Below are 10,801 nucleotides of genomic sequence, written 5' to 3' on the forward strand. Positions count from 1 at the left end.
CAACTACTCGTCTACTTTGTTCTGTTAACTTCCAGACACGTCCACTCCCTCCTCCCACTCAACACATTCAAAGCGGTCTCATTCTCTTTCTCTCTCTCTCCGAGTCTCTCTATTTGTGAATGAATTGCCAAACGGTTTCGTAATATCTGAATGATTCTGCTGTCACAATTGATTTCAAATTCTGCAACCAAATCATGGGGTGGTACAAAAGATCAAAAGCCGCATTCGACTTGCTCCACTCCACCGCTTCCAAACTCAAACCCAGAAACCCAACTCAGAACTCCCCTCCAAGAATCAACCACCCCAGTCCACCACCGCCGCCGCCGCCACCCACTTCAAGCAACCCACTCGTCCACAGTCTTTCTCTCTCTTCCCCGATTTCAAGAAACTCGTGTTTCGATTTCAGCCTCAAACAGAACCAATACAACCCCTTTCTCTTCTCCACCCGAAGATGCTACTCCTACTACGTGACCCGACCAGAAGCCCCGCGATACCGGCCCAAAAGAAAATGGTACAAGAACCCACGGACGGTGATTACGGTGGTGTTGTTGACCTCGGGGGTGGCGATCACCGTCTATTTTGGGAACTTAGAGATGGTGCCGTACACAAAACGGAAGCATTTCGTTTTGCTACCGAAAAACATGGAGAGGCAAATCGGGGAGGCCCAGTTCCAGCAAATAAAGCAAGCGTTCAAGGGGAAGATACTACCCGGAATCCACCCGGAAAGCGTCCGGGTAAAGTTGGTTGCCAAGGACATCATAGAAGCGGTGTACAGAGGGTTGAAGCGCGAGCACGCGTGGCGAGATTTCGGGTACTATTAGATTGTTAAGCACCAACCTATTTGAATACTTACGGTTAGGGAAAGCCGTATGTAGCGGGCTAGACATGTGCAAGTATATTTTGCACCTTTCGTCCTGTTTTGGTTGTCTATTCTTTGACTATGTCTCAAAATGTTGGTCCATTTTGAAAAAATTACTGAACAAAGTTCTATGAAATTCTCTTTTTGCCCTTTCCTTTTGAATTGACAGTGATGACTCTATCTTAAATTGGAGGGCATTTTTGAAAAGTTAGAAGTTGGTGAAGCGTAATGATTATACTCCCTTAATAAGTTGATTTTTCAAGATGGACAAACAAAATAGGATGAATGGAATAACGGAATAATTATCAGGTAGACAGTGAGATTCGAAACAGTATTTCGAAATAATTTTTATTGACCACCAACTCATCTAAATAAGTAGGGAAGTGTAACTTTGTTCTTTATAATATCCTTGACAGGTATGCAATGGCGGAGGGTGGTGGCCCTATCGCGAGGGATGATACGAGTGGTTTGGGTACATTGGTTGCAATGAGCGAAGATGTGGAGGGGAAGTGGAGGGGAGAGGATGATTATGTTGATGAGAAGTGGGTGGAGAAGGGTAGGAAGAGGGGGAAAGGGAAAGGAAGAGAGGCTGATACGGGGCATTTGGAGGGGTTGAAGTGGGAGGTTTTGGTGGTGGATGAGCCGGTTGTGAATGCTTTTTGCTTGCCAGGAGGGAAGATTGTGGTATTCACTGGGTTGCTTGAGCATTTCAGTACTGATCCGGAGATCGCCACCATACTTGGTCATGAGGTATAATTTTCGTAGCCCATTACTAGTGTTTTATGGACCAGTTGTCTAGTTTTTGTGAATCAGTTTGGTCACCATTTTACCACTCTAAAATGATGATCGGTGTGCAAGTCTTGCAGTTTTGAGTCCCCGGCCGCCAGTACTACCTTAAAACGGACACTACTCTACAATGGCTAAGTTCGTTCGTAAAATTTGGAGGGGGTCCCTCTCCTAATTTTCAATAAGGGTGGGGGTATTTCCAGCCCTTACCTTTTTTTATTCAAAATTAGAATTTGAGTGAAAATCCCTTAAAACTCACTACACGCATTGTACAGTGCAGGGTGTGTTAGGCCCTCGAACTGTGTAAATACGTGTTTTAGTGTGTGTCACTAGCATTATCGTTTTAACTTATTGGTACTTACGTGAACGTTTAATGTGAGTGCATGTGAAGTTTTGTGTGGTTGTATCGCATGAGTTCAGAGCCCCAATCAAAACTTCCCAAGTCTAAAAACACGTAAACCAATAGCAGGACAAAAGAGACGTTTTTAAAAGTGGAGCAACCAACTAAATCAACGTAAAATCCTGTCCATTTATCTGGTTTTGCATCCACGTTCTTTTGGCGACTAATTTGGTTATAAACTTGAGGATTTCCACTTGCTACTCTTTACGATTTGTTTGTTATGCATGTGTTTTTTCTGCGTTTTAAATTTCTGTTTTGATGAACTTATTGAATCCGAATACTTAGGAAGTTATTAGGAAGTGATATGGTGTTTGTTTCTTGGTGTAGGTTGGGCATGTGGTGGCTCGACATGCGGCTGAGCAAATTACGAAGAATCTGTGGTTAGTCATATTGCAATTGATTCTTTTTCAGTTCCTTACGCCAGATCTTGTCTACGCAATGTCCACCGTTCTTCTACGACTCCCTTTCTCCCGGAGGTAAATTCTGCACTCTTCTTTTGGTTGCACCCTTGAGATTCTCATTTAGGTTTTTGGACTTTAATGGCAGAATTTTTAGCCTTATTAAGAACAAAAGTTGCTATTGTTCTTGTTTACTACTTGCTGCTAGGAAAATTGGCCCCAAATATTCATGTGGCGCTTTGGAGAATTTGGGTTCAATTCCCCAGGACATTATTTAGGTTTCCGGTGGGAGAAACCTATCTACATTTACAGGTTCACGAACCACTGCATAAACGATGCACAGTCCGCCATTGTGGAATCCTGTTTTTACGGGTAGGATGGAGGTACTATTTAAGAAACTGGAATTTGATTTCATCTCTTGGAATCACTTAAAGACCTTGAGATCCCAGGCAAACGAGTCATTTTGCTTGGGGGGACATATGCTTGCATGATGGACCTTCTTTCTAATGAATGTGCGAAAGTGTACGACTACTTCGTGACCAACCAAACATGGCGTCGTGAGAATTGGATACGTTCCATTGGTCGCTAATGGTATGATAAGGTGGTTTTTGTAATTAAATATGTGCACTGATCTTAGAATCAGAGAATGTGTTCAACTACTAACAAGTTTTCGAAAATACCTACCCGCTCATTTCGACCTCATCGACTTCAATTCTTGTCTTGTTTTTTGAACGGCAATTCTCATTCCTGTTTGCTAGGATGGAAACGGAGGCGGATTACATCGGGCTGTTTTTGATGGCCTCAGCTAGAAATGACCCTAGAGTGGCGCCCAAAGTGTACGAGAAGTTAGGGCAGCTCACAGGGGATTCGCCGTTGAGAGATTATTTTTCTACCCATCCTTCTGGAAAGAAGAGAGCTCAGCATCTGGCTCAAGCCCAAGTTATGCAAGAAGCCCTGGCCTTATACAGGGAAGCGATTGCCGGACAATGGGTCCGGGGTTTTCTTCACGAATAAGTATAGAATGTACTTCATAATAGCACCATGAAGGAGCTGTGTACTTTGGAAATTCTTGGTTTTCAACTTCTTTTTTCTCCGCAGTGTACATAGCAGATGAGAAAATTCAAGTTGATTTACCCAAAAAAAAAAAAGCAGATGAGAAAAGCAAAGATATAGGTTCATCCCCATGCTTTCATTTCATTTGTTCTCTACTCAATTGGTTGTTGTACCTTGTTTTTTCCATTCCATTTTGCCTCTAATTAGAAGTTATATTGTTTGTTTTCTTACCATCTCACCTTAATTCATTTGTTTTTCAGTCACTTGTGTCTCCACTTCTGTTATCATTCATCAACCAAAAAGGACCTATAGTTTAGATATGTGGGTCTGTCTGATTTAACAGTGTGGAAGCCAAAACCAAAATAGATCACCAGAAAAGTCAGTTAAATTAATACTGGACATAGTCATCTTGAATATGCATTCCTATTAGACCTTCAAACGAACTGAGCTGCTCACGAAAAAGAAATTAACAAGCTCGGCTTGTTTGCAATGAGCTGCTCACGATAAATAAATTAACAAAAAGAAATTAACAAGCTCGGCTTGTTTGCAATGAGCTGCTCACGATAAATAAATTAACAAGTTCGGCTCGGTTCCGATAAATAAATTAACAAGCTCGGCTCAAACTGCTGTTCGCGAAAAATAACTTTCGAGCCAACACAAAATTGAGTAATACGAAAGCTCTTCTCCTATATAGGTTGCTAAACGAACCAAGCTATTCGAGTCTGATCTTAAATGAACCAAGCTATTCGAGTTTGAGCTTGTGTTTGTTTGTCAAAAGCTTGTTTAACATTAGTTTGTCCACATAATCAAACAAAGCTTAAACATTTTTTTAAAATTCATTAAGATTTCACGCCAAGCTTGAACAATTTATTACTCGGCTCGTTTGGCTTATTAGGTATAAAAAAATTCAAGCTACTTGAGATTGACTTGTGTTTGGCCCGATTAAAGCTCGTTTGAGATCATCTTGTCTTATAAACAAGCTAAGCTTGAACATATTTTTGAAATTCGTTTGTTTGTAGAAGCCAAAACGCACCACTTCAAAAATCAGTTAAACCTCCCGCCTTATTTGTAAAGCTTCAGTTGCACAAAGCCATGGCACATCTAAGGTACACAATCACGCGCTTAATAGAAGAATGCAAGAACATGAGAGAGCTCAAGCAAATCCACTCCCAAATCACAACATCCCCACACTTACCCGAAACAGATCGCTATTTCCTCATTTCCCGTCTTCTCTTCTTCTGCGCAATTTCCCAATCCGGCTGCCTCAACTACGCCGCTTGTCTCTTCAAATTTACACGCAACCCAAATCTCTCTATGTACAACGCCCTTATCAGAGCATACGCCACTAAAACCAAGAATAACGATGGACCCAGTTCGTACCAAACCAGAAATCTATATAAGCAACTGCTATATAATGGGATGAAACCCAATTGCTTAACGTTCCCATTTCTTCTGAAAGATTGCACGGGGAGGTTGGACAGTAAAATGGGTCGAAGCGTTCACGGGCATGTTGTGAAGTATGGGTTTGATGGAGATGTGTTTGTGGGAAATTCGTTGATTAGTTTGTACTCTGCTTGTGGGTTTCTGAATAGTGCACTTAGGGTGTTTGATGAAATGTGGGTTCGGGATATCGTCACGTGGAATTCGATGGTGATTGGGTGTCTAAGAAACGGCGATCTTGACTCAGCTGTGGATTTGTTTAGGGGGATGAAGAAGAGGAATATTATTACTTGGAACTCGATCATAACGGGATTTGTTCAAGGGGGTCGTGCGAAGGAAGCTATAAATTTTTTTCATGAAATGCAAATTTTGGGTGATGACATGGTTAGACCGGATAAGATGACTGTTGCTAGTGTTCTTTCAGCTTGCGCCACTCTAGGAGCAATTGATCAGGGGAAATGGGTGCACGGTTTCTTGAAAAGAAGTGGATTAGAGTGTGATGTAGCTATTGGGACGGCACTAGTGGACATGTATGGTAAATGTGGGTGCATGGAAAGAGCAGTTGACGTTTTCAAGGAAATGCCCCAGAGGGATATTTTAGCATGGACGGCTATGATTTCTGCGTTTGCGCTTTATGGGTATGGTAAAGAGGCTTTTGATCTTTTTAATGAGATGGAAGAACTTGGGGTGAGGCCGAATTCTGTGACATTTGTTGCGCTATTGTCAGCTTGTGCTCATTCAGGATTGGTAGAGAAAGGACGCTGGTGTTTTGATGTGATGAAACGTGTTTACTCAATTGAGCCACAGGTCCATCACTATGCTTGCATGGTTGATACACTTAGTCGAGCTGGGCTATTTGATGAGGCAAAACGCCTCATAAGAAATATGCCAATGGAGCCAGACATGTTTGTTTGGGGTGCTCTTCTTGGCGGCTGTCAAATGCATGGAAATATAGAGTTAGGAGAAGAGGTTGCGAAATACTTGATTCGTTTGGAACCTTTAAATCATGCTTTCTATGTAACTTTGGGTGAGATATATGCGAAAGCTGGTAGATTCATTGATGCAAAGAGAATCAGGGCTTTTATGAATGGTAAAGGGATTAAGAAGGCCATCCCTGGCTGCAGCTTGATTGAAGTTGATGGAATTGTTCATGAATTCTCTGTGAGAGGATCACCAACTGTTCTGATAGAGGATATAACGCGTATCTTACAGTGCTTAGCTGATGGGATGAAGATTGAAAGGGATATGCTTGGTTTATTTGAATAAGCCACTGGGATGAGATTTAAGTGATGATGTTGAGATGAATGTTTGGACTTTTAAGCAACACGGTTGTGTGCTCGAATTGTTTCTTCCATTCATGAATTTATGTTCGTGGTCCAATAGGCATACCAGGGACGGAAAAAATTCCAGAAATTCTTTCTTTGAAGAACCTTTTTGCAGTATTCAAATCAAAGAAGATAAAAAAGGTTCCTTACAATTGGCACAGAAGCAGCTCTTAAGCAGAATATCAAAGTCATAGACAATTTAATCACGAATGACGAATTACAGTGCAACAGGGGGCAGATGCAAACTGGAAAGCTCATGAGTAAACTCACTTTGTCTCAGTCAAATGGCCCATGATCAAAAAGTGTGGAAAGTGGGCTGTGTAGGTGCTCGGGACTTCGGACACATGGCAGATTCAGAGGCAACATTGTCGCACATTTTCAGGCTCGAATCAGTTGGCCTTAGGCCTATAAAGACTAGCAGCAAAGGCTGAAATCGGGCTTCCCCGCCAGAGAATCCAGCATTCACCTTCGATATTTTGGTCGAGCACCTTTGTTCATTATTTTCCTGGGTCTTTTTCACTCAACCCGTTTGAGTTTATATCCATTTTAAGCCTATTCAAACATTGGACTGCAATCCAGCCGTAGCACACCCTCAATAACTGCTCACGCCTGCTGATGTGGCACATGCCTTCGCCGCGAAAGAGAAGAACTCTGCCAAAAGGGATCAAAGTGGAGACCCACTGAAGAGACCAAAGGCACCCCCCTTGATTCAATGATCCTGATCTTCACACTGTACCCATGCACAGCTCCCATTTTAAGCCTGTGAAGCTTCTTGTAACCTACGGTGGTCCCACTCGCGATCCGATCCCCGTCCACGTAGATTTCGTGCCTTTTGATCCTCTGTCCGAGCCCAATCGCCTCTTGGATCCTGACCACATTGAAATCCACCCCATCATCTGTTGCTTTGAATTCAATCCAGTAATCTTCTTTATCTTGATCATTCCTTGGAGCCCAATATGTCCATAAATGATCACTGTCTAGCACATTTTCCGGTCCAAAACCTCCTCCTTCTCCTCCCCTTTGGCTACTAGCATTTACATACCATTTCTCGGCCAAATTGGTACCAAATATTGTGTCTATTGCACTTCTAAACTCTCTTAATCGTTGCACATCTTTATCGGATATGAGCCCAGTATTATTAGGCGGAACATTGAGTAGCAACAAACAATTTCGCCCGACCGAGTTGTAGTAGATTTCCAGAAGTTCTTTCAGTTTTTTCGGTGATTCATATTCGTGCCAAAACCAGCCCGTTCGGATCGAAACGTCACACTCTGCCGGCAGCCAATCAGTCCCTTTCGAATCACCGGTATTGAGATAGCTGCACCATTTTTGACAAGTACTTTAAGGCTTAATGAATTTGCATGATTATGTCACATTGAAATATGTACCTAATTGCACTTGCTAACCTAAGAATGAGTGGAGCTTTCAACAAGTCTTATTTGAGTGCAATTTTGTTCCCAAAGCCAAAAAGTTGGTGGACGTATTTCATTCTATGTGGAGCCTACACCGGATTTCACTTGGATGATTAGATTTGTTTAGGTTTGGTTATCTAGCTATTTTTAAAAAGTTAAAGGCTATCGTTAAGAATATGGATTAAATTTTTGTATTGAAACAAGTGTCAATTGATTAGACATCATAATAGAATGAATGCACAATTTTGATAAGTTGTTTAAATTAAAATTTTTTTTTGAAGCCTCCAGCCTATCTTGAGGGGTACAAAAAATGCATAAAAAATATTTTCATTAATATTGTCTGCACTAAATTATTCTTACGTAGTAAATGAAAATTCACTTAAATTTATAAATAAGTAAATGATATAGCTCAACAAAACAAAGTAAACTAGGTCTAGTAAATTTTCAATCAAAATAACTCTGATGAATTTATTTAGAGTTTTTCTATACAAAAATTTCATTTACGGTTTTGTCATATCTAAACTAAAATCTTAGAGCTGGCCTGTTTTGAATGGTAGTTCGTCCCTCAATGTTCAAGAAATATGTTGGGGTGTATATTATTATTAGGGTGAATTACAGCAACCTCCCTCGAGGTTTGCCTTTCTAACAATAATAATACCTGGAAATTACCTTCCCCTCCCTGAGTTTTATAGTCACCTTTCAACTTTCCCCTTCCTAACAGTCAACTAATGGAAATTAAATAATGAATCCTTCCCTCCGGGGCAATCTCTCTATCTCAAAAATTCCTGTGCATATGTGCTTTGGGGTTTTTCAGTCGTTAGATTGTGTGATTTTTTTTTTTTTACGTTTTAAATTCAACAGCCGAAAAACCCCTCGGCACAGAGGTTTATGAGTTTACGGCATGAAGAATCTTGCCTTTTCCCTCCGCATTTCAAGTTCGTTAACATGATATTTGTTCCTCTAAAGATGGAGTTTTGGTTGAATAAAGATAGAGAGCCCTTTAATATTCTAATGAATGCACCTTATCAGAAAAGATAGGAAATCTTCTCGAATCTTACCCTCTAATATGAACGGATTAAATTATATACTTAAGCATGTGTCTACATTTTGCTTATTATTAAAAACCCAAACACACCTGGCGTATAAAAATTACTATACACTAAAAGCTGGAGTTATCATGTTTTTCGAGATTTATCATGATTTTGATAAAATAGAAGGTTGAGTGAATTTGACATGTTTTTAAACAACTTATCCTGTTTTTTGTTGGATCAGATAGATGATACGCATATCATGATTGTCTTCCCTTGTTCTTGAAAGCCCTTACGGGGGCCTAGCTAGCCCTCTTTCTCAACTCGAGTCGATTGAGTAAATTTATCATTTCTTTAAACAATTTCTCATGTTTTATAGTAAAATAGAAGGAAGAGAAGATAAAACAATATGATTTGGGATCGACATAGTGTTGCTTACCCAAGATCGATTCCATCTCCGATTGATAGTGAGGTGCGATTAATGGTTGACCAGCATGTTTCTCCGGCGAACCCTTTTTCATCTCCGACCCATCGGATGTCGGGACCGGCGTTGGAGAAAATGTTGATTGAGCTTTGCAATTCGTTTACCATTGAAAACCAATCATCAAGATAGTAGGCCATGTTCGCCGCGTTCTTCCCCTTAGCTCCGTCGAACCATATCTCTCTTACATTTCCATAACTGAAAAACCAAAACCAAAATACATGTTTAGAGTCCGTTTCCAAATTGACTTGGATCCTCTGCAATCTTAAATCATGACTGCAACGCTGAGTTCAAGCCCCACCTCAATATCTGAACCGTTCATTTGGTAGACCTAGTCGATAAAATCATGTGCAGATATTCAAATTGATCAACCATCAATAGATGAATAATCTGAAAAACGTCCGTCATGTGTAGAAACGAATTGATCCTGACGTAGGATGTTTATTTTTTTCAAGACAAACGTGTTTTGATAAAATCGCTATCCATACATTGATGATCAATATGAATTCCACATGAAAATTTCTTTCAAGGCCTTACAATATGAGCAATTCTTGGGGCCAGCTACCCGACAAGCAAATATGTGAAAATACTGTGGGATGGGTTATAAGGATTAGTCCGAGCTTACGAATTGCGCGCAAACTAGCCTAAAACACGGTGCAATCGTGATATAGGACTGCAGAGATTCGTCTTCCTAAGTGAAAACACAAGTAAAACTCTGCGCCCCCTCTCTCTTTCTCTCTCTCTCAGCTTACTTGTTGAGTAACTCTTGTAATTGGGCCAAGTAGTATTCATTGTACTCCTGATCATGCCCGTATCTTTGGTCATGACGGTCCCACGGCGAGAGGTACAAGCCGACGTCAACGCCCCGAGGCTCGGCTGCCTTTACGAGCTCTCGAATCACATCCCCATGGCCGTTTTGCCATGGGCTTCCGATGACGGAATGGTCCGTATACTTAGAAGGCCACAAGCAAAAACCATCGTGGTGTTTTGCGGTGAGGATCATCAAAGAGATCCCGGCCTTGACCGCAGTCTCAACCCATTGGGTCGCGTTGAGGCCCGTTGGGTTGAATATGGCCGGGTTCTCGTTCCCGGTCCCCCATTCGGAGTCCGTGAAGGTGTTGACGCCGAAGTGGAGGAACATTATGACTTCCCTTTGTTGCCATTTCAGCTGTGAATATGATGGGAGAGGTAGAATTGGCAATGGTGGTGGTGTTACAATTTGTTGTGTGGAGATGGAGAGTTGGACTAGGGAAAATAGGAGAGTTGCATACAAAGAACGAGAGAACATAGTGTCTCTCTCTCTCTCACTCATATGCTTGTGAAAGAGAGAGAATTGGGAAGAGGTGAGCTAGGAACTAGGAACCTGGTGAGCATAGTCGTTGAAGGTGTTGAAGCCTTTAAGCCAAAAAAGGAAGGGATCCCGATCCTATCCGGTCCATTTTTTGGACCAGAGAAAACAATCCTGGTCGTAACCGTTCATTTGCTGCATGGATGCATTTTTAAACTTTGACTAACTCTTACCGGTGCATAAGAGCTTATGAGAAAATCCGAATCATTGAACCTACCAATAGACAGTTAAGATAAGGACAGTCTCTTTTGATACAAAACATGGACGGGAG

General features: G+C 41.3%; 4 protein-coding genes across 4 annotated transcripts in view; 2 read left to right on the top strand and 2 right to left on the bottom strand.

The window, feature by feature from the left end:
* LOC131300065 (uncharacterized) overlaps window positions 1–2,490 on the bottom strand; it is a 53,492-nt gene extending 51,002 nt beyond the window's left edge. Inside the window, exon 1 of the mRNA XM_058325716.1 lies at window positions 2,487–2,490. The gene's annotated coding sequence lies outside the window, so the exon portion shown is untranslated. The remainder of the gene's footprint in view (window positions 1–2,486) is intronic.
* Window positions 54–3,621, top strand: LOC131300068 (mitochondrial metalloendopeptidase OMA1-like). The gene is made up of 4 exons (XM_058325725.1): window positions 54–811; window positions 1,276–1,609; window positions 2,373–2,521; window positions 3,202–3,621. Exons 1-4 carry the CDS (start codon window positions 195–197, stop codon window positions 3,455–3,457), a joined length of 1,356 nt encoding a protein of 451 aa, XP_058181708.1. The 5' UTR covers window positions 54–194; the 3' UTR covers window positions 3,458–3,621.
* Window positions 3,622–4,432: 811 nt separating this feature from the next.
* LOC131301702 (pentatricopeptide repeat-containing protein At5g66520-like) lies at window positions 4,433–7,585 on the top strand. The gene has a single exon (XM_058328085.1). The coding sequence runs from the start codon at window positions 4,589–4,591 to the stop codon at window positions 6,200–6,202; it is 1,614 nt and encodes a 537-aa protein (XP_058184068.1). The 5' UTR covers window positions 4,433–4,588; the 3' UTR covers window positions 6,203–7,585.
* LOC131301703 (alpha-L-fucosidase 1-like) lies at window positions 6,865–10,508 on the bottom strand. Its single transcript, XM_058328087.1, has 3 exons — window positions 9,935–10,508; window positions 9,141–9,380; window positions 6,865–7,579 (listed from the first exon to the last, which is right to left on the bottom strand). The coding sequence occupies exons 1-3, from the start codon at window positions 10,492–10,494 to the stop codon at window positions 6,865–6,867; spliced, it is 1,515 nt and encodes a 504-aa protein (XP_058184070.1). The 5' UTR covers window positions 10,495–10,508.
* Between the last annotated feature and the right edge of the window lie 293 nt (window positions 10,509–10,801).

This window comes from Rhododendron vialii, chromosome 9a (genome assembly GCF_030253575.1).
Source record: "Rhododendron vialii isolate Sample 1 chromosome 9a, ASM3025357v1".
NCBI classification, from domain to species: Eukaryota; Viridiplantae; Streptophyta; class Magnoliopsida; order Ericales; family Ericaceae; genus Rhododendron; species Rhododendron vialii.

Coding starts and splice junctions, on each gene's coding strand:
- LOC131300068 (XM_058325725.1), top strand. CDS start 195: ATGGGGTGGTACAAAAGATCAAAAGCCGCATTCGACTTGCTCCACTCC. Junction 812..1,275: donor CACGCGTGGCGAGATTTCGG/GTACTATTAGAT, acceptor TATCCTTGACAG/GTATGCAATGGCGGAGGGTG. Junction 1,610..2,372: donor CCACCATACTTGGTCATGAG/GTATAATTTTCG, acceptor TTCTTGGTGTAG/GTTGGGCATGTGGTGGCTCG.
- LOC131301702 (XM_058328085.1), top strand. CDS start 4,589: ATGGCACATCTAAGGTACACAATCACGCGCTTAATAGAAGAATGCAAG.
- LOC131301703 (XM_058328087.1), bottom strand. CDS start 10,494: ATGAGTGAGAGAGAGAGAGACACTATGTTCTCTCGTTCTTTGTATGCA. Junction 9,381..9,934: donor TTACAAGAGTTACTCAACAA/GTAAGCTGAGAG, acceptor TTGGTTTTTCAG/TTATGGAAATGTAAGAGAGA. Junction 7,580..9,140: donor GGAGATGGAATCGATCTTGG/GTAAGCAACACT, acceptor AAAATGGTGCAG/CTATCTCAATACCGGTGATT.